General features: G+C 31.3%; 2 protein-coding genes across 2 annotated transcripts; both read left to right on the forward strand.

Annotated features, from left to right (window-relative positions):
- Positions 1 to 234: 234 nt before the first annotated feature.
- On the forward strand, positions 235 to 2,597 carry Csas (CMP-sialic acid synthase; the record flags this gene model as incomplete). The annotated part of the gene is made up of 3 exons (XM_088242332.1): positions 235 to 442; positions 1,261 to 1,431; positions 2,486 to 2,597. Coding segments are annotated over 3 exons (491 nt in total), but the record flags the coding sequence as incomplete, so codon positions are not given.
- LOC148270632 (sorting nexin-8-like) lies at positions 2,353 to 21,036 on the forward strand. The gene is made up of 9 exons (XM_088242331.1): positions 2,353 to 2,665; positions 4,554 to 4,811; positions 8,276 to 8,546; positions 10,946 to 11,189; positions 14,297 to 14,399; positions 15,544 to 15,697; positions 17,869 to 18,085; positions 19,207 to 19,395; positions 19,929 to 21,036. Exons 1-9 carry the CDS (start codon positions 2,644 to 2,646, stop codon positions 20,010 to 20,012), a joined length of 1,542 nt encoding a protein of 513 aa, XP_088098457.1. The 5' UTR covers positions 2,353 to 2,643; the 3' UTR covers positions 20,013 to 21,036.
- Positions 21,037 to 22,711: the final 1,675 nt, after the last annotated feature.

Genomic DNA, 22,711 nt, shown 5'->3' on the forward strand with positions numbered 1-22,711 from the left:
TGCGCTGGTACGCTGTATGTGCTGAGAGAAATAATTTCAATGCCGTGTAATTTTGATAAGAAGATAAACAAAACGTTTACTATGTTTACACTCATAATAAAAAATAAAAATAACAGGTGTTCGTGAGACAATAAATATACCCACTTTTCAATTTAATTGCGATCAGAAAAATATAATCTCAATATCTTCTATAGGTAACTTTATAGGTTCGTGATATCTATAATTTTCATTAAGGTGGAGCACAGGTTCACAACCGCTCACACGAAAGTGCAACGGATGCAGCAACTTCCATATTCGCCGTGCAAGAGTTCCTGCAATATCACAAGGAAGTTGATATACTTGGACTAATTCAATGCACCTCTCCGTTTATAAAACCGGATTATTTGAAAGCAGCGTTTGAAATAATGAGATATAAATCCTTATGCACCTTTTCAGTCACAAGGTTAGTGGTTATGAACGCATTTATACAATAAACATGTATAAGTTGAATAAATTCGGACATTATATGATTATATTCCAACATAATACATTGTTATTGTCTAGATATTCAAAAGGGTGTTTTCCCACTAGAATATTTCTTAGTCTCTGGACTGGTACCTGAAGCGTAAGACTGATCATCTTACCTTCATGTAACAACAACTATCAAGATACACTGCAATTGGTGTACCATTGCAGGGCACTATGCACCATTAGGTGCGAAAAGGGGATGATGATGATTATCTCAATAAGTACCTACGCATTTAAAAGGCAGATAGATATTATAGAGATAATTTTTAACGCTATTTTTTAATTAAAAATAATATGTTTATGTCACATAAATATACCAACATTATTGAAGACTCAAAATAATACATTGTCACCTACGCAATTAAACTCATTTATGCAGGTAGTTATAAAACTATAATATTATAAAACGAAATAGAAATAAGGTATTTATTTTAACAATAAATAAATGATAGGTACCTAGGTATGAGTAAATATTTTTATGCCGATTTGTTTTCCGTTCATCGTCTCAATTGTATCTCCAAAGAACCAGTTATTTTAAAATACTGATTTTCGAATTAAATTATTATTGTTAATAATATAGAAGTTATAACGAAAACAGAATAATGTGCAAAAACTGGGTATAAACATTTCTATGTACTACCTAGCAGAAAAAAAATATATAGGTAGGTAAGTAACAAAACAGTACCTGCGTACTAAATTTCGTGGAAATCTGCTGATTATGTTTGTTTGAAATAATATACCTACACTTTTCAGAAGTTTTAAACTCAGATGGCGTGAAATTGACTCCAACAGAATAATAGCATTAAATTTTGATCCATCTAAAAGGCCAAGGCGTCAAGATTGGGACGGAGAATTGTTGGAAAATGGAATGTTTTATTTTGCACAAGTTTCTTTGCTGATGAGTGGCCATTTTCAGGATAAAAGGTTTGAAAAACAAGAATTTATTTTTTATTCGTATATATGGACGCTGGAAAAAAGCTACCAAGCGACGTGTAGTAATTTTACAGAATGTTTTTTTTTTTAATGAAATAATTTCATACATACGTATTATTTTGGCTTGATTCCTACATAATTTAAATTCTTAATTAATACCAAAAAAAAAATTGAATTGGCTCTTCTGTAAAGTCATCATCATCATTCCCTTTTTCGCACCTAGTGGGGCATAGGGCACTGCAATTGTACACTAATAGCAGCATATCTTTATCATTTTTGTTACATGAAGGTAAGATGATCAGGTACCAATCCAGGGACTTTGTAATATTCTAGTGTGAGAACACCCTTTTAAATATATATTTCATATTCATATCAACCATGTCGGGAATCGAACCCGAGACACCTTGCATGGTAGATAAACGCGCTGACCATTACACCACGAGGCCGACAAGTTGCTAATAAAATATGCCACTTTGTAACTTTTTCCTTTCCGGCGCCGATATCATTTGAAAATTACCTTACAGGGAAAAATTCTGCATTAAATATATGCGCGCAAAGGCTCAAATGTGATTATTAAATTATTAATGAATTCTGCGAGAAACTATTTTATTTTTGAAATTATTTAGGTACTTAATTATAGTAAAAAAGGTTTCTTCTACGTGGTTTTTTTAATTAATGACAGCTGTATTTTTTTGGCATTTAATTTCTTTTTCAAAATGTCATGTTATGTAACAGGTAGTTTCGAGAGATAAATTAATTTAATTGAACCATACTATTTACAGGATATAAAAAAACTAAATTATTAAAAATAAACATTTAATGAAAAACGAAGTACAAGATTGAGGCTAGTGACGTAAAATAGGTAATTCACACTTGTATTCTATTGAAAATGTCATCGCGTCATCCGTTCTCACTCGCGTAGTCGAGCGCGAAGTGGCCGGGAGTGTTTTCAATTTTTAATTTCAATATTCTTTGTTTTGTTAAGTGAATAATGTGTTTAATGGTTTTTGAAAAATGTTATTTTATAAATCTTTGTCTTTTTAAGTTGTGGATTTGTTGAGATACACTCAAGAGATAGTCTGGAAGTGGATGACAACTTCGATCTACGAATCGCCAACACAATGCATGACGTTGCTTCTGACATAACTCTTGTTTAAACTGTCCAATCATTCGTCTTTGCTAAGAAACTTTCACAACACAATAATGAGTACTGACATGACAGTAGGTTAGTATATTTTTAATTTGCATTTGAACTTGTTTGCAAACAAAATTAATTGATGTGATGAATTTTGTGTAACAATTTTATTCTTCAAACCACTTGTTGCTTACTCTTTAAATGCCAAATGGCACTGTTTGTTATTTGTACTCTAGTATATTATATTTTAGTAAAATTATTAACTGAGACATGTGAACAGTAATATTTTTTTTATCAATAAGTAAATAATAATAAACTTTTAAATTAAGACATAAGCATGTATTTGTTCTACCTACATTGAAAATGAACCATACTTTTAAATTTACTCCTGTGGAACCTCTATATTGGTCATTAATCTGTTCCTGGGGGCCTAATTGAATACGGCATTATGACAAATCTATACCTTAAAGGCAGGCTTTAGGTAGGCTCTGTGGCGCAGTTGGTTAGACGGCCAACTGTGAAACTAAAAAAAGGATAAACCGCGAGAGTCACATTGAACTAAATGTCCAGGAAACAAGATTTTGTGATTGTGCGATTTCCAAAACATACCCTTTGAACCAAATGAGATAATTTGAATATACATATATTCAATAACTTTTAATGTAAAATAATGATTATTTTGATAATAATAGTACATATTGAAATAGCGTATCTGGGACTACTGATGTTTTTTGCTTTAAAACAAAGTGAACTTCAGATTTTTATTTCATCTTAAAAAATCATTAATTCATACGACAAAATGGTTATTCACATATAAAATAGCTTATTGCAATAATTTCTGCATTTTTAACATCGGAACGGCAAGTGGACTCCCGTGTTTTATCCTCTAAGGTACAGAAATCTCGAAACAATTTTTCCCATACGAAATAACTGATATTCATTTGATCTGTTTTCAACCCCCGAAAATGGTTCATATTTCCTTCTCTAAAATGTTCCCCATCTCTGTTGTAATATGAAAAATAGATATTTAAACTTAAAACTTATGATACTAAATATTACAATTAATTGAACACCAGAATCCCAACTGCCCACGCCCACTCCAGCTGTAAGACGAGTTGGTATGTTTATTTTTGTACAGCGCATGTGAGGTGATTAAAAAAAAAATAGTCCCATTTAAAATAGAAAAGTGGGTGAAAATAGTGATAGGTGATGTCTTGTGGAATGGTGTGTGCGGATATGAAAAATTAATAGAAGCATAAAATGTTTTTTTCGGCACGGGATATCGGGTGCACAAATGTCAAGATCCATTCATTATGTAAGGCTGAGACGAGCATTTTTACTTGCTCTTTTACCTCCCGGCTTCCAGAACCAACCTGCCTCTGGTTATGCCTATTGGAAGAGCAGTCAGGCAGCTGAACATTATCACTTTGGAGATCGACATCTTTTACATCAGTGAAACTATGTTTAAGAGGCTATGGAGACTCTTGCTATTGGAGAGTATTATACCTTAATAATGTCAAAGCATTGCTTAAGGGTTCCTGATTTGATGCCCCAATATAACGGCTTAAATATTTTATGTTATTTTTGTAAAATAAATAAATTTAAATTTGAATTATTTATGAAATCAAAAAAAGAGTGCTGCTTTGGTTTGGATAGTAGATGTAGAGGAAATGGACAGCAAAAAAAACAGCTAAAAGGATGTATGATGCGAATGTTGACTTATGCAGAATATGAGGAAGACCGAAAGGGCATGACAAGACCAACTTCAACAAATACTTGAAGCGGAACATGTTAAAAGTCGGAACAATCATTGTGCGTACATAAGATGTATGCATGTAGAGAAAGCGAGGTCTGTATGCAAAGATAGAGTGATGTGGCATTCTTTCCTATCTGCCTTCCCCCACAGTCGAACTGTGTGATGGTTTGTTTGTTTAAAATAATCTAAAATATTTTTTTTAATAAATAACAATACTTTTAGGTTCTGTTCCTTCATACTATCGCGACATATTTGACATTTGTTCCCCATCTGGTACTCCGGTTTCCCGAGATGTGTTCCAGACTCTTCTGCGCCTTACTGGCCTTGAATCCTCGTACTTGGAGAGGATTTGGGAGTTGTCAGGACCTGGTAGAGGACCTGTCACCAGAACCTCCATGTACAAATGCCTGGCGCTCATTGCCTGGGCTCAACAAGGAAAAGACCCTTCCGGAAAATTATTAGACAACTTCGCTGGTCAAGGTACGGACAGAAATAATTAAATAAATATTTAATAAACTATCTTCATACTTTTCACCTTGATTATTATTATAAAAATATATATATTTTGCCTTGGAATAACAGCGGGGTCTTAAATAGGAAAATTAATTATTAAATTGCAAAAGAGATGAAGTGCATTTCAGAGAAGGAATTGTGGAAGTTCAGAAATTTATGACTCTTATGACATGTCGTTGGTCCATATTTCCTTCTATGTATGTATGTATTATTATTTAAACCATCAAATCACTTTCGCGCTCTATGGTTTGATGTCATGGCTACACATTTTTCTTAAATTTTTCAGTCACTCCTACCTAGACTCTTTAGAGATGAAAATTACTTGGCTAATACAGGAGCTAACATTGTGTGTCTAAAAAAATTGACACATTTTCAAGATTTCACTACGAAATTATTTTATTTTATATATTTTGGTTGATTGTCAGAAATTCCAAATAATTTAGCATTTAAAAAGGCATGTTTTTTTAGGGAATGCTTTCCTTTTTCATAAATTTTGATTATGTTTACCATAACTATTTAAAAAAAATGGATTGTAGACCTATCGGAGCAGGTAGTGTAAGATTTTATATATGTATGTGTGTTAAATATTCACTAACTTTTTTTTTTTTAAATCGCCTCGATACATGATTACCTAGTGATGCAGGTAATTAGAAAATTAAATTTTTTATCTAATTTTGATATTACAAATAAATTAAAATTTAATTTAATTACCAAATGTAAATTCGAAGATTCTTTGTAGTATTTTTGAAAATATCAAATAAAAAAAAATGATGTTACTGTATTCTCTATGTAAATATGTTAATTTTTATGTGGTTTTCCTTGTTGTTCATATTATGTTAAGCAAATTAAAACAGGTTAAAATATGATGTCACCTTTGAGCGCAGTGTAATAATATTATTCATGTAAAAAAATGTGTATTCGGGTTAATGGCTACTCCCAGATAAAAATCCCGAAAAAGAAAATACAGTACAGATAGGTCTGCCTCTTATTATAGTAATTGGCGTGTTTGCCTACCATGCTTGAGGTCTCAGGTTTGATTCGTGGGGGGATGGACGTGATACATTTGTCTTAAAGGTGATTTGCTGCAATCTGCAATATTTTGTCCCTGGACCAACATCTGAAATATAAGCCTGTACACTTTATATTTCTTGTTTTAAAAAAATCCAGATTTACTAAGCAATCGTCAATAATTACAAATGTAGTGCCATATGCACCACTGGATGTGGATAGGGAAATGATAAAGTAACATGAAAATTAAAAATAACGTATTATTTTACACGTAAAAAGGGTTTTATATTATGATGCATCAATTTATTTTTTCTTCAAATTGTTTGGTGCTGAAAACGTAATGATTAATTCATGTAATTATATGTAATTTAGATAACCTTTATTTAGTAGGGTAACATAACACTACACCGCCCACATTTATAATCTACACACTGTGATCATGAATTTGTGTTAAACAAACACCGCTACATATTTATTTAGCTTTATTTTGATAAATACCAATAAATCAAAGTCACTAAACATCATAATCACAGGTAAGTAAGTACCCTTATATATTTTAAAATGATAAATATCTTACATTTTCACGGCTATTCAGATGCACAATCACTTTTTCTGGGCTATTATGCCTCAAGTCATCCGCACTCTTTTCTGACATTTCGGATTGCATTACAGTGTCCATCATCAGGGTTGATGTTATTTGTGTAGATATATAATAATATATATAACATGTGTTGGGTGTTAACATAAGTTGTGTCTGTTTTTTTTTCCAAAAGAAGAGAACCAGAGGACACATAAAAAAAAAAATACAACAAATTAGTAAATAATGCATTCTCCTTCATTATTTTTCCACAAAATTGGTCAATGCATTCTCCTTCATTATTTTACAAAAAAATATCAATATTTCATAGCATCTTCACCGTATACTGCACAAATATCGCGAGCAGCTTTGGCAGCTTAATTCCCTATTGAATGCAAACAAAAGAATGTGTCGAAAATGTTCACTTTCGTCTACTTGACATTCCATTTTGAAGGCTTGTAATAAAATAAAATAATATATGTAATCTTGTAGGGCAGAAATTTTTTAACCAGACCAGTCTCGGAACAATGTCCTGTCCTAGAAATTGCTGTTTTCGTGTTGAAAATGGGCCGGGTCCTGGGACAGAACAATATTGTATTGTCCACTCGTAAACGATACTTTAAACAGGGAACTATAATCCCTTGACCATACGCTTTGTAGCTGCAAGACGTGTTAGGATATTTAATGTACAGTGCCCTTGAGATGGCTCTACACATTTCCTTGAATTATAAATAATAGGACTTTGATACATATCAACAAAAATATGAATTATAGAAATGTGTTCTCACCTTAGAGTAATAATGCGTACCTAGAGAGGAGCCCAAACGTAGATAAACCATTCTATGACCATTGGGTATTAAGTTAGCTACAGTTCACAGCAAAACAATGGGCCGTACTCAGGTCGAGAATTGCCAAATGGATATTAATTTGCATTGTAATTACTTTTAAATATGTACCTGTGTATTTATCATTGCAGGATTATTCCAATCTATTTTCCTATAATTCGCCTATATTTATTTTATAAAACTGAAAATACACGTTAGTGTTTATTTTTTAATTTATTTATTAATTTTATCCACAATATATTTATGTTATATTTATTGATACATAAATCCCAACTTCATTGAAGAAAGTCCTGTGTTGAGTTTGTTTGTTTGTCCGTCACATCTCCGAAATGGTGAGTCGTGGCGGCCTAAAATTTGGACACGTCATTTTAGATGCGATTTCAAGGTTCGAAAATTCAAGCAAAATTTTAATCGACCTCTACTCGATAAAAACTCAAACTTCATATTGATGCCTAGTGCGGCCCTGACATATTGCCCATAATCAACTGTCATTATCAACAGTAAACATACTTTAATTCACAAATTTATCCCCTAAATTGAGGAAAAATAGTATCAGAAGTAAATATGTTGATATAAGGAAAGATTTTAAGCAACATAATACACGTGTGGGAACAATAAATGCCAAAAATAAATGTAAATCATGGGAAAATATTCGGAATCAATTACCTGTGAAAACTGACTCCTTTAATACCTTTGACACTCCTACTGCTGCAACCAAACATACTGTAATTCACCATAGTCGATTTTTATTTATTATAATGTAAATATCCAAGTTATTTACAAACAAAGCCAAGCACAACTACAAAAGCATCCGATCAAACCGTTATGTTTATGTTGTCAAATAAAACAAAATGGCCACCAGACTAATATCCCTTGCGTTCTATGAAACATGGTGTTAGGGCTTCTCTCTAGGTACGCATTATTACTCTGAGGTTCTCACTGAAATTCGCATGTATCTTTTGTTTAGTTTTTTGGATATTATAATTAGTTATTTGTTTCAGAACTGCCAATACCTTCGATTTCCAACATGTCAGTTATCAGGGAAATGGTCAAAAATCAATCCAACTCTGACCCAACTAAACTAAATCTGACATACGCAGAAATGAAACAGCTAGACACAATATCAATTGACCTTGTTCCTGAAAGAATTGGAATAATTTTAAAGCATTCTGAGTATTTAGTAACTTCCCAGAGATTTAAAACAACTGTCAGAAGAAGATACAATGACTTTGTGGCCTTACATGAGCTTCTGTTAGCCAGGTTTCCTTACAGGTGAAGGCATTTTCTGTACTTTTCATTGCGCTAATTTTGAAAATGTAATACATAAATCATAGAATTAAGAATAGTCCAGAAACCGCATACGCACATTAAACAAAAGGCGACTAAACTACTCATAAATGAGTTGATTTACGTTTTTACCCATTAGTTTCTTTGTAGACGTCACTCAGTACGCAACTCCTGATTTGAATTCAACTATGCCGTGTTGTGTCCTTTTAAAGTGTAGAAATACTGCTAGGATCTTAAAGAAAAAGGATGCAATCACATTTCATGTGTAATTAGCAAATGAATGTGTATGTAACAAACGCATTACTTAAAAATCTAATTATTTTTCCATCTGTCAGATTGTCGAAGAAACAAAATGAATGTTAGTGTTGCCAGGGTAGTAAATTTTTTACCCTACTTTGCTCATCTAATGAGAGAACTAATGAAAATTGGATCTCGGATTAAACAACTCTATCGTGGACATTTGACTGACATTATCTTTAAAACATCAAATATTATTTAACATGATATAAAAATATCAGTTTTATTTAAAATAAAAATTGTTTTATATTTTAAGTTTAAAGTTCATTAATTCAATTACTCTTATTAAATGACCCTTTAATTATCTGCTCTGTTGTGTCAATCAATATTTCCTTGTGCATATTTGTGTTATAATTATATTTTTTCCCATCGCGCAATATTACCCGACGGCATCACGAATGCGTGCGGCGAAAGTGAGACATAGTGGGGGAATTATTGGACACAGTCCGATGTATTCAAATATGATTCTACGCTCCTTCTGGACCATTCTTAATTCTATGACATAAATGTAGACCAAGATATATGATGGAAAAACATAAACATTTCAGGACATCCAATTAAAGTTGCAAGTGAAGTGAACTAACTGATATTTTAACTGTGAAGTAAACTCGTTGCTTATATTACATCTCTGTAATCAGGTTCAAAACATACATGTTAATAAAAAATATCAAAACAGTATGGAAAAAATAATAGGCAAAAATTTCAAAGTTAAAATTTTTAATACAAAAGTTTGAACTTTTTGTCAGTTGGTTTGCTTCACTTGCAATGGACTCAGTTGTTGTTTAAAAGTGTTGATTCTTTTCATTTTTATTGTTATTATTGTATTGCTTATGTATTTATTTTATTAATTTATAACATAATTTTTTAATGCCATGCAATTTACGCAAAGTTTCTAGAGAATAATTAATTTTTAAAATCTAACATCTGTAACTCGCCCGCTGTGGACAAGTGGTCCAGTTATAATTGATTTGATTTGTGTCTATTTAAGTGTTACTAGTAAACTGTTATCACTCCGAAAATATAAATAATAACAAATGTAATTTTACATGTCGCTAGCCCGAAGCAGCCGTGAGATATGCCCGATATTTCCGATTTTGAGATACACATGCAGCTATGTTATTAAATTAAATATATGAATGTTTTCAAATAATAAAATATTGATGTTTTATTATTATTATTATTCCATGTCCGCTCTCTAGTTGGAGCATATGGTGTCCACAAAGATCCTCCAAGCATCTATGTCAGCTGCCAGCTCCTGTGCATCCTCCCAAGTCGGGTTCGTGTCCCGTTGTTCTGACACAAACTGCCGACAAATAGTCAGCAGTGGACGTCCCGGACGTCGAGAACCTGATGCCTTGTAAAGTAGGCAAGCGTGGTTAAGGCTCTCAGGAGGCATCCGCAGTACATGGCCAAGCCAACTGTATCGCCTCCACTTGATGACAGTTGTCACCGTTTGCTGCGTCCGTTCCTTTATTACTTCATTCCTAACAAAGTCAAACAAATTATTGTTCAATATATTGAAGTTAGTTAGTTAAAATATGTGAAAGTATAGCATTCATAATCTTCTTCAAATAATTTAATTCGGTCTGACCCTTTGGACACTTCAAGGTCCAATTATCTCAGAATATGTTCTTCAGAGATATCTCACTGTTGCTTTGGGCTAGCGATGTCTTTAATTTAATCAGCTCTCATGTAAACTATATATTTTCAACATGATACTCTCGACCTGTTTATTATATATTGACAATAATGAATAAACATAATTTTATTTATAACCATAATTCCCTTATCCCTACATAACACTGGATTGGTAGATCAATCGCAGGGAATATAAGCCTAATACTTTTGTTATCTAATCACAACACACTAACCACTACATCATGAGTCAGACTGATCTTCATTTGATTTCTCATTTCAGGGTTTTTACCTGAAAGTAACTATAACACTCGTTTACAATTCTGGTTTTATTTCACCGAACCACATTCTTTTTTTTACCCGGATGCAGAAAAAAGTTTTCTATTTTATGATTTAATCTTCTTAACAGAGATACCATTTTTGCGATTTTAAAATTGTGATAAATATTCTAGATTGATTCCTCGCCTACCTCCTAAGAAGATAATAGTCTCAGAAGACGCCCACTTTCTCGAAGCCAGGAGAAAAGGTCTGTTGAGGTGGATGTCCCTGATAGCTCGGCACCCTGTGGTCTCTCGGGATGCTCTGGTCTCCTACTTCCTAAGGGACCAGGGTCATGATGTCCAGCACAAGATCAGAGAACTGTTCCGGCGAGCACCCGATGAGTTCACCACGAGCGAGCTGGCTTCCAGAGCTAAGGTACTGTTTTCTATTATTTTACTTGCTTAAAATTATCAGAATATAATTTTAGTTTCTTGAAAGTCCTTTCTCGTTTTATTGATGTAGGTATGTTTTAGAATTTTGTTTCATATTTCTTTTGAATTTTTACACAACAATTGATGTGAAAGTATTTTTTTTTTTATATAGAAGTTGCTTTATTATTTACCTTGCTTGTAATATGCAAGGTTTATATTTCAAAAGTGGATTTTTCTGCAATTAAATTTCTTTAAATTTATCTAAACTGTTGGGATCAGGAGGGATATACTAATGTGGGCCAATCAGGAACTTCTCAGCATTTGCTCATGTGGAGAGGTAACCACTTAAAACTCTTGAAACCACTTAAAACTTCGATTAGTTAATTTTAGTGAAGTTAAAGAGCTGAAACCTTTATTGTTGTGAAGAGATTCATCTGACTGAATCACAGTGTGTAAAGTGGCCACTTAAACCAGCCAATGACAGGTCATACGCTCTGTAGATGCCTAGACTTCTATATAACCTTCTCTAAAATGTTCTTCATCTCTGTTGTAATATGTTAACAATTAATTTTTCTAAATCCATTTCATATATTTTTATCGGTGTTCCTAGTATGTGATATCTCCCTATTCTTGAGATTGGTCTACCTTAAACAAATCTTGAGATTGGTCTACCTTAAACAAAAAAGTAGTATTTATTTGAAAGTAATGTAGTCATGTTCTCACTGCTTTTCTAATTTGACATAAATTTTACATTTGCAGTCTGCTTGGAATAATATTTATTGAGGTGTTTTTAGTAAGTAAAGTTTTAATGATTCGCAGTTGTTAATTTAAATATAGATTCTTAACAATATGCTGTTTACCATACAAATTATGTTCGTTTTATGCTTACAGTACAAATTCTAAGTAGTATGAATTATAAAATATCTTATATTATTCATGTTTTCAATATGTTCAGAGAAAATACTTAAACATTTAAACTTTTCATTTGAATGAGGAACTTCATCCTTAGGGGAAAAGGATACAAAAAAATGATGGCAAAGTTTCTTAAAATGTACAAAAAAACTTTTTTAATAAAAATTAAACTTCTTTGAACGACGTCACTAGTTCATATGAATCAACCAATGAAAAAAAAGTTAAGGATTTGGAAAACTGGAGTTTACTTACTGTCAACGGACTAATCGGTAAAACTGACCGAGAAGAAGTGAAATAGAACTTGAGACGTTACACCGCAGAGTTATTTCAGAAATACAAAACTTTAAAAAATCATAGCGCTGATAGTACGATACATAAAAATAAAAAGTTTTTTTCCTCAGCAAAAGTCTATTAACAAATAAAAAAAACACTTAACTTCCTTACAATTTTAAACAATTTTTTTATTTTTTTAAGTGCTTAAAGTATGCACTAAATAGAGCATATAAATATTTTTTCAGACTTTTTTTAATATTTCAAACATGCGTCCTGTTAGTTTCACGGCGAGTGAATCCAAAATGAATTTTCTAGCCACCAACATCATCCTACGGTGTAACATTAATTTAAAATGAACTTTGGCGTTTATTTTGGATTTTGTAAGCACTGAAATGGTTTGTAACAGAACTGTCACATGATGCTATAAAGGGTTAATGATTTATTTATTTATTTGACAATTGTTTCTCTTTCAAAAAAATATATGTTCCAACTCCACAAGAAAGTTGTCCTATATTAAGTTGGAACAAAATAAATGTAAAATAGGTGTGAAGGTTTTCACGGTCACTGTTATCAATATTATGTATCTTTTTTGGGTGATACTGATACTTTGAGAAATTACAAAACAACATTACAAAAAAAGAGAGAGAAGAAATATTAATGTTCCAGCATAAATATATTTGATATTGGGTTTATGTGATATAAAATTATTTATATTAACAAAGTTAATAATATTGATTGCAATAATATTTTCTACATTATCAATTTGTATAATTAATTCATTTACATTTATTATACATTATTCTTATTTATAAAAGATTTTACGTTATAAACCCACAAAGCCACCTCTTTTGATGGAGTAAAATCCATGTTAAAGGTTTCGAGGTGAAGGGCGCTCGAACTGTAAATTTTAATAAAACAAGTTGCGTATGAGATATCAAATTTTTATTTTATTTTAAAGAGTATTTGATTACATTATGAGTGAAATATGATATCAGCCACAGTTTCGCTGGACGGTGCGTGTCTGAGAGGTCCAATTTTCAATAACTTGACTACATAAATCAGGCTTGAAATCATTGATGACATTATTTATATTGTCTTTTAAGACATCAAACGTCTGCAGCTTATTTGCATAGATAAGTGATTTAACGTAGCCTCACAAGAAAAAATCTAATGGCCTTAAATCACATGATCTCGGTGGCCAGTTGATATTACCGAAACGCAACATAACCATGCCATCGAATTTGTCATGCAGAAAAATCATTGTAGCCGGGGGTTTGGTATGTATTACCCTGTTGTTGAAACCAAACATGTTGAGATCCATATCTTCCAATACAGTCTACCAAAAATTGGTGGTTAGCGATCTATACTTCTCGCCATTGACAGTTATGGCGGTGCCTGTTTATTTTGGTAAAAGTACGGGCTAATGACTCCGTCGGACCAAAGTAACTTTTTTTGGATGGATCTCATGTTAATTTGACAAATGTGACAATTTTGCCTGTTTACATAGCCATTCATCCAAAAATGAGCCTCGTCACTGAAGTTGATTTTTCCGTCCGTTACATACCTCGAACTGAGCACTCATTTTGATAGTAAAGTTAAATGGGTTGTACGCGTTGCTCAACACTGTAACTTCCATGATTATTTGTCCAGCATAATTTATTAAAATTTCCCAATTTGACAGCTCTGCTGTAACTTTACCAACATGGCCGTTATACACTGTCAAAGTTTGAGCCCCTCTATCGGAAAACCCTATACTCATAAACTTTTAATTTAGTATTTACTTCCTTTTTTTACCATTCCTAAAAATAGAACTACAAAAAATTCTATAAGTAATTCAATTTTATATGGTAGGATATCATATGAATTGGATCAAATTGAATTCACTTCACTAATATTAAATTGTGATTCTGTTTTTATTTTCAAAAGGAACTTGTGCCTTCTGAGACGAGTACAGAATTTTCATCAAGCAGAGAGCAAATTAGGGTCATCTGTCTCGGAGTATCGAAGCTGAAACAAATATTTGACTTGGGTAAGTGATATACATCATATTTCAGGAAATAAGTAAAAATTGACAACTATTAAACATTAATATTCTTTTCACTTGGGTGTTAAAATTGCTAAAAAATCATTAATATAAGTTGAATGTTGAAAAAGATACCAGAACAGAGAATTGGATTGTGATTTTTATTTGAAATTCTCACTTCAGCAACAGCATATTATCTTCTTAAGAGGATATGCGGTGATAAGAGCGGCTTGATGAATAGGTATTTGAATATAATTTTTCTGTCACTCTTTTGCAGATGCCTCCTCAAATACTGTGCGAAAAAGACGATTGCACTTCCGACTGATTATGCGTACCTAAAATTGACAAAATCGAGGTCTCGTATTTCTGTTTTCCGCATCTCAAAACTAAACTGATTTTTTTTTAAGACAGCATCAGAAGGAAATTTTCAATCAGTATGTTTTGCTTGCAAAAATAGTTATAATATTTGTTTACCATACGTCCGAAGGCGGCAGATAAGACTAGGCGCTTTTATAGTTTTTTTGGATCGTCCTAGTTCCTATAAAGGTACACGTCAATGGTAGATATCTGTAGTGTGTAAAAAAATCACCACTATAGTGCCATAATAGGGAAATATCACTTTTTTTTTTCATTATAAAAATAATAAAGGTCCGTGAAAAATACTGTGCAGTGAAAAAAATTTTTTGGGTCTTTACTAGTATCATAAAAAATGTTTTTGGATTTCTTATTTTGAATTCCCACAAAAAGGGCCACACCCCTAATGCGTCACGATTCATGTTTATTTGTTCCTGACCATTCAAATTTGTTTAGAACATTGTTACGAATCTTGATGTCACAACTATCTCGCGTTTTTCTAGTGACGTATTTAAAAAAAAAATATTTAAAAAATTTATGTATGAAAATATTTCTTCACAGTATCCATATTGGTTTTGAAAATATAATTGATTATTCTAAATTCATTTCATATATGTTTATCGGTATTCATAGTATGTGATATTTCCCTATTTAGGGAGAAAATACAGGAATATGTTTGTATGAAGGAAAGTCAGACCGCGCGTCCTCTTCATCGATAATATTTTTTTATTTCTAAGTCCGAAAAACTGATACCAGAACTTGCCAGGAAATACTTAAAATAAAAATTGAATACCAGGTGCTGCGAGAGATGAAGCATACGCTGCAGATATGAAGGACCTCGGTGCCCAGTTGTCCGCGCTGGGAAATGAGCCCTTGCCTCACTCCGAGTGGGCCACGGGAGGAAACATGGTGTGGCAGAGAATTAAGCGAGGTTTTAGCAACATTGCCAAGTAAGTAATAATAATGAACCTTAGAAAAAAAATATTATCCATTGGTAGTGTTAACATAAAAAAACTTTTAAAAAATTACCATAATGCTGAAGAAGATTATAAAACTTATATAGTGTGTTTGAATGTTTATTAAGCCTATGTTTATGTCTTAGTGCCTGTCAGTGAACCGAGTAATCATACAAATTTGGTATGTATTAGTCATCACACTAGAATATTTTATTTGAAAATGTTCAGTCAAGCACACCCAAGACATGGTTTGTTAAAGATTTGAATGGATTGTTCATATATTTTTATTAACCTTCAAAATGATAAATTTGTTTTCAATATCCGCCATCTCTACATGTAATGAAGAAGTTCAATGAAATGTGAAATTGGATATAAAAAATGTTTTATTACACGCGGTAAAAGTTAGAACATTTAATTGTTCAGTGAAGTTTCTCAAAAATGTAAAGAAAAAATGAATAAAAATGAGCAACTTTAAAATGTCACAAGTTTATTTTATTTTATTTTTGCACCACAACAGGCCAGGAGGCCCAATTACAGTGGTGAATTACATCACAGAACACCCAGGCTTGAGAAAAATCACATTTTAATTTTTGTGTTCTCACCAGGAATCGAACCCGGAACCTTCCGTGCGTGAGTCAAGCGTCTTGACCACTACACCACAGAGGCCGCCAAGTTCATGTGAACAATCAATTAAATAATTTTTTTTGTGTTGTGATAGATTTGCGGTTATCGAGTAGCCATTTTTTCAACGTTTAGTGTATTTTCACAGCTACGGGATTCTATTTTCAAATGGCAGCACAACTCACCGATGACAACTCGTGATGTCACGGGGGGAACAATTTCAAAATTCTAAAAAATCATAGCGACGTTCAAACAATACATTAAATTGATTTTTTTTGGCTTATTTTCATAGTCTATTTAAATATAATAAAAAAAAAACCACTGAACTTGCTCATTAAAAAAAAAAACAGTTTTGTATAAAAAAATATATAATATGCGGAATTAAATTCATAAAAGAATGTTTGCACATTTCATGACAAAAATGACATGTTTTAGGTAAGAATTCGGGAATGAAAAACTACTAACATACTTAATCTTTGTCTATAACAGATCATAATTACAATAATTGAGTCAATTGCTGGTGAAGTTAACCTACTGACATTTTAAAGGTGAAGTAAAATCATTACATATATGACATTTCTGTAATCAATATAATTTAGAAACCTTTTTAACAGGTTTTCCAAATATATTTTTTTAAAAGAGTGTGACACATTTCTGGTCATGCGGTTACAAGAGTAGATCCCAGCATAATGCTCGTACGAGGTTTTCCTGTAATTTGAATGATTTAATACCAAAACAGGTACGGCTTTTGCTTAGAGGAATTCCTCTTTTGTGGCCCCAGAGTGTTCAATGTCCTGGATGAACATATAAAGTTCTCCAAAACGAAAGCCATTTTCAGAAAGAGTGTACAAGTTTGGATTTTGTCTAAGGGAAGAGACCATTGCAGGAGACTGCTGCGAGATATTGCATAGATTTATATACTATTAAGTGTGTTGTCCAGATGTTTATTGAAATATATGTTTATGTAATAATTTTTATTTTTGCTATTATTTAATAATGCACATGCTTTCACTTTCCATTATGTTGTATCCCAACTCAACACAGGGCTCTTTGCCTCATAGAGTTTGGGATACGTTATTATGGTTTTTTTGTAATATATATGTATTTGTTTGAATAAATAAAATAAACAAAAACGATAATTCAAAATATATATTTTTAATTATTTATTTACTTATTCATATAAAGATACATATTACAAACATATAATAACGTATTCCTAACTCTATGAGGCCAAGAGCCCTGTGTTGAGTTGGGATACAACATAATAGTAAGTGGAAGCATGCATATTATTAAAGAATACTACAAATAAAAATTCTTACATAAACATCTGGACAGCATACTCAATAATACAATATATAAAATCTGTGAAATGTCTCGCAGCAGTCTCCTGCAATATATAAACAGTTTGGCAAAAATTTCATAGAGTTAAAACTTTAAATACAAAAGTTTTACCATTTTGTCAGTTGGTTCACTTTACCTCCTGCAGTGGGCTCAATTAGAATCCTCCAAAAGAAAACATTCTAAGAGTGAAATATAATTTCTAGCGAGTTTTCTTCTCTATCCACCCGATCAGCGCGCCACTCGGCCATATTCGAGGAGCGAGTGACCTCGGCTCTGTGCGGGATCCTGGATGTCCTGGGCGCACATCAGGATATGTGTGAGCGGCTGGAGAGAGGCGTTGTCAGTGACCACCATACGGCCCTTAATAAGATGCTGGCCCTCAAGAAAAGGAGGATAAAGGGAGTCATCAGAGGAAACGATGTTAGTAATCAATCTATGTGGATGTTTTGAGTATGTATAAATGTTTCCAGACCAGAGTAACACACAAGAGTTACTGTTCCTATGTAGTCAAAACGAGAGAGAAATACAATTTTGCTAAGATTAGAGGGGGATAATTGTATGGGATATTGGTGGACTTATGAAATGAAGGCATGACCTGCTAAGGGGTCTGTATTAGACTTATAACCCTCGTAGCGTTATGAAATACGGAAGTAAGGGCTTAAAAACTGTTATTTCCTGGTTTCAATGTTGATAAATTCTCTATGGGGTTAAATCCAGTATTTGTCTGCAATGATTTGGACATACTTAAAATAAAATTAGAAATATATTTTTGAAAGTTGTCCAACTCTAAAGAATTTTTAATAAACATTTATAAAATCCAAAAATGGTCCAGTGTTCCTTAAAATGATGTAAAAATTCTTTAAAATATAAAATGAGCTAGTTTAAATTTGTATCTTTTTTCAAGTTAAGCCTGTTTCAAAATAAGAAAATGAATGAATTCTTGTGTCAAAAATGGAATGTTTGTGCATATTTTCATGAGAATCCATAGCCTTAACCCTTTTCTTGACAAAATATCCTATAGGATACATAATATGATCTTATTTTTTCTCATGAACTGAAACACGAGTACAACAGTATTTGGTTAGAACTAGTTAACCATATTTTTTATTCTTGACTGCAATATCACAATTTATAAAAACTTTGATTAAAACTAAAATAAATATTATTTCTGCTTGTGATTCTAAAGCCTTTTCAACCATCAAATATGTATTCAAAATATATATATATTTCTGCCAATATAAGGGTTAAAAAGTGTCACCACTGTCTTATTTGCGACTTGTATACAGTATTTGTAGATGCCTGTAAAATCTATGCAAAAAATGGTATAAAACTAGGACATGTTCTAAATTTTGAAATCTGACACAGAGTCAAAATCTAATCAATCTCTTCTACAATTATTTTTTAATGGACTAAAAAGGTTAGCAGTATTTTTTTAAATATGTAGTAAAATATTAAAACTTACGCTTTGCAACTTCATTTATGTATTTACACATATTTTTAATGTTTTGGAAATGATTATTTATTAACTTCATTATCAATAGGCGGAATCCGTGGATAACTTGGAGCAGCGAATGTTGGAACAGGAGGCAGCTATATCATCTTTAGAGTCTCGTCACGCCTACAGCCTGCACTGTGCCCAGCTGGAGACTCAGCTGGTTCACCTTCACCTCACAGATCTGGCGGCCGTATTCAATGCTCTCGCGGCCGTCAACTTTCAAGCTCATACTGAGGTACCGACTTTTGATTATATCGGTTTTGAAGAGTTACAATATTACTAAAGCTTTGAAGATACTTGTAAGAGATGTAGATATTAAGTTTGCGACAATATACTATCTTACAGGTTCTACCTGCAATTCTACGTAGTCTCTCTTAGAGTACACAGCTTTTGCTAAGAGCTCTGACTACAGTTAATACTACCTAAATATTTCAATTTTGGGGCCATTTTCTTGTAGTCGTAAATATGTTTTTAGTTGTAAGTATGATACACAAAAACTGACTGCACTGGAGTTAATTAAGAAACACTCTTCACTCAAATTAAGTTACTGAAACTTCAATTTTAAAGTAAGATTTATTTGCCACTTATACCTTAAAGGATTTAAATTGTGAGTCGACTCTTTTTGTATTGGACTTTTAGCAATGGTGTTAATTAAAAATAAAAGAAATCTGGCATATTGTAAAATTGATACATGTTTTGTGTTTATAATTAATTTGACAGTTAACAATTAGGTTAAATTTGTAATTTATTTCAATATGTACTCCACAGATGGCAGATATTTGGCGACAAATTCAACCAACAGTAAGCAAGTTTTTACCGGAACAAACCGATTCTAGCAATGGAAATACATAAAGACTGCAGATTTAATTATAAAGAAGTATTGCAGAATTAACCATAATCGATTAAAAAATAATTTTCATAATTATGTAACAGATCATTTTGATGGAATAAACATACAAGATTAATTTAAGGATTTGACCTACTGAAATTGATTGAATCTGTTAACAACATTATTTGTTGTGATCAATTTTCAATAGTGGTAAATTGCGAGACAATAAAAAAAAACTATTTTATTTAAGAGTATCTAAGTATGTATGTACCCTAATTTATATTCATAGCTTCAGAAAATAATCTTATTCGTTTCCATCACATAATTACATTTTTGATTGTTTTAATATTTATAGTATAAATATACCAGTACATTAACTATTTGCATCTTGTTTCTCTTCAGAAACATGAATTGTTTGGTAAAAAAAAACATTAAAAATAAGTAAACGGTTCTTTGAGTATTCATTGTAAGAAATTTATATGTATATTAAACATGTTTATAGTTATAATTAGTTACCATTTGAACTTGTAAAAAAGTATTACAAGCAATATGTGCCTATGAAAATTATTGTGAATTGTGTAATATGATCATCATATTTTTCCATTAGCATAATACGGAAGAATTTTATTTACATTCCAAATTTTGTGATATTAAAATGTTATTAGGAATCTTTTGATTCAGTAACATCTCTTAGATCTAACTTTTCAGCTTAAAAAGCAGCAATATCTCATTTTAAAAGTACCATTAATTTATATTAGGTTGATAGATACACATACATAATCATAATAATGATAATTTTACGCATAATTTATCTGATGATTATTTTTAGCCTAACTTCTTAAGATAAACATGCATACGTACAATATATTTTTATAAAGGACTGAGCATTTTAAAGACCTTTCAAAAGTAACAATAATTGACGCATAATTTAGAATTACATTTTTTAAAATGATTTGATCATTGTTTTCTGTATTCATTAATAGTGTCATATTTTTATAGATAGATCTAATAATGTAATTTTCCGAATAAATAAAATAAAATTAAAAATTATGTATTAAATTGTGGCTATTTTTGATAGCTTTGTATATTCTTTGCATATTTTGAGTTTTTCTACTGACATTTCTTGGTGAAACTGTATTTTAATTATAAATAACAAAAATACGTATATAGTTTTATTCCACTTTAATTTATAAAGTCTGACGATGTCGGTCACGATGAAACCCGGTCACTGGTAAAAATTTATAAATAAAAGTAGAATAAAACTATATACGTATTTTTATAATTATAATTAATATTTTTTGCATTAAGATTAAGTACTTTGAAAAGCAATAAAATATAATAAGATTGAAAATAATTATATTCAAATTTGTAATAAAAAATATCAAATATTATATTATTTTAATAAAAGTTTTGACCATGAATGTATAATGCATAATATTTTGTTGTTGATTTTCTAGTTTTAAATGACATTCCCATAAAATACATAAGTAAATGGTGTATTATTTATGACATAAATATAACATAGTTTTATTTACATATTGTTATTATGTCAATTTCAATTTGATTTATATATGTATTCAAAATTATTTTATTATTTATGTGAAGCATCCTTTAGTTGCTTTAATTGTTTTTTTTTAATTGACGAGATCGATCTGTTATTCGAATTTTATTAAGTTATGTAAAAATAAGGATCTGCTTGGAGTTTCTTTTTAAAGTATACATTATAATAGATAATTAAAATATAATGCTCATGTCGCAGTAAACATACAAAAATACATTAATAGATGAAGCTGCTAAATGAAATATTCTTATTGTAAGGTATAGTTTCTAAATGTTTCATGCGTTTTTATAAAGATTTAAATGTTTTGATTCCAGTCAGCAATTTTATTATCTATAAATGACCAATATAACTATTTATATAAATCTTACAAATGATTTTAATAAATGACGGTATTTTTGAAAACTTGTTTTTATTTTATTATTGAATCAGTGAATTGAAAAAATGTTAAGATAAAATCTTGTGTGAATTATTTTCTGAGAAAATGAGCATCTCCTTTGTCGCAAAATCAATTAATAAAATATTTTTATTCTATGTCAATAGGAATAATTGAATTGAAAGTTCTTTTTTATTCATAAATATTTGCATTCTTACAATTTACTCAAATACAGTGGAATCCTTATATTTCTCAATCCCCATATTTGCAATATTTGATAATAATTACATTTTGGTCACAACTTTGTTCCCCTATATTTGTTGGTATTTTTCGTATTCGTCGTCTTTTCCACCGCCGGCACTGAGGCTGCAACCCCATGATCAGAATTGTAATTAATATTGGCTGTATTGTTTCACAATGAGGAAGTTCAGAGGTTAATAGACTATTAAACTATGTTTTTTTTTCTCCAGTGAGTTGTTCTAATTGGTGGGTTAGCTTCCCAGAAACCGGAAATCTATCACAACACTCGATCATTGGTTGATTTAGAACTTGTGACATAATTTAAAAAAGTTAATTTTTTCATACATTTTAGAGAAATTTCGCCGTACAATTCAGTGCTCTAATTTTTACCGTGTGTAGCACTGAATTTCCCTATTGAAACTTATACTATAAATATAGCATTTTTCGTTCTTAACATTAACCTTCCTCTTCCGCTTCTACCACTAAGTATATCTATTTAGTATAATAAAATCAAAGTTTAAACATCTTTTTTAAATTTGTGTACCGTT

Source organism: Micrasema longulum, unplaced genomic scaffold, assembly GCF_059751315.1.
Source record: "Micrasema longulum isolate JH-2025_06_02 unplaced genomic scaffold, ASM5975131v1 h1tg003660l, whole genome shotgun sequence".
Taxonomy (NCBI): Eukaryota; Metazoa; Arthropoda; class Insecta; order Trichoptera; family Brachycentridae; genus Micrasema; species Micrasema longulum.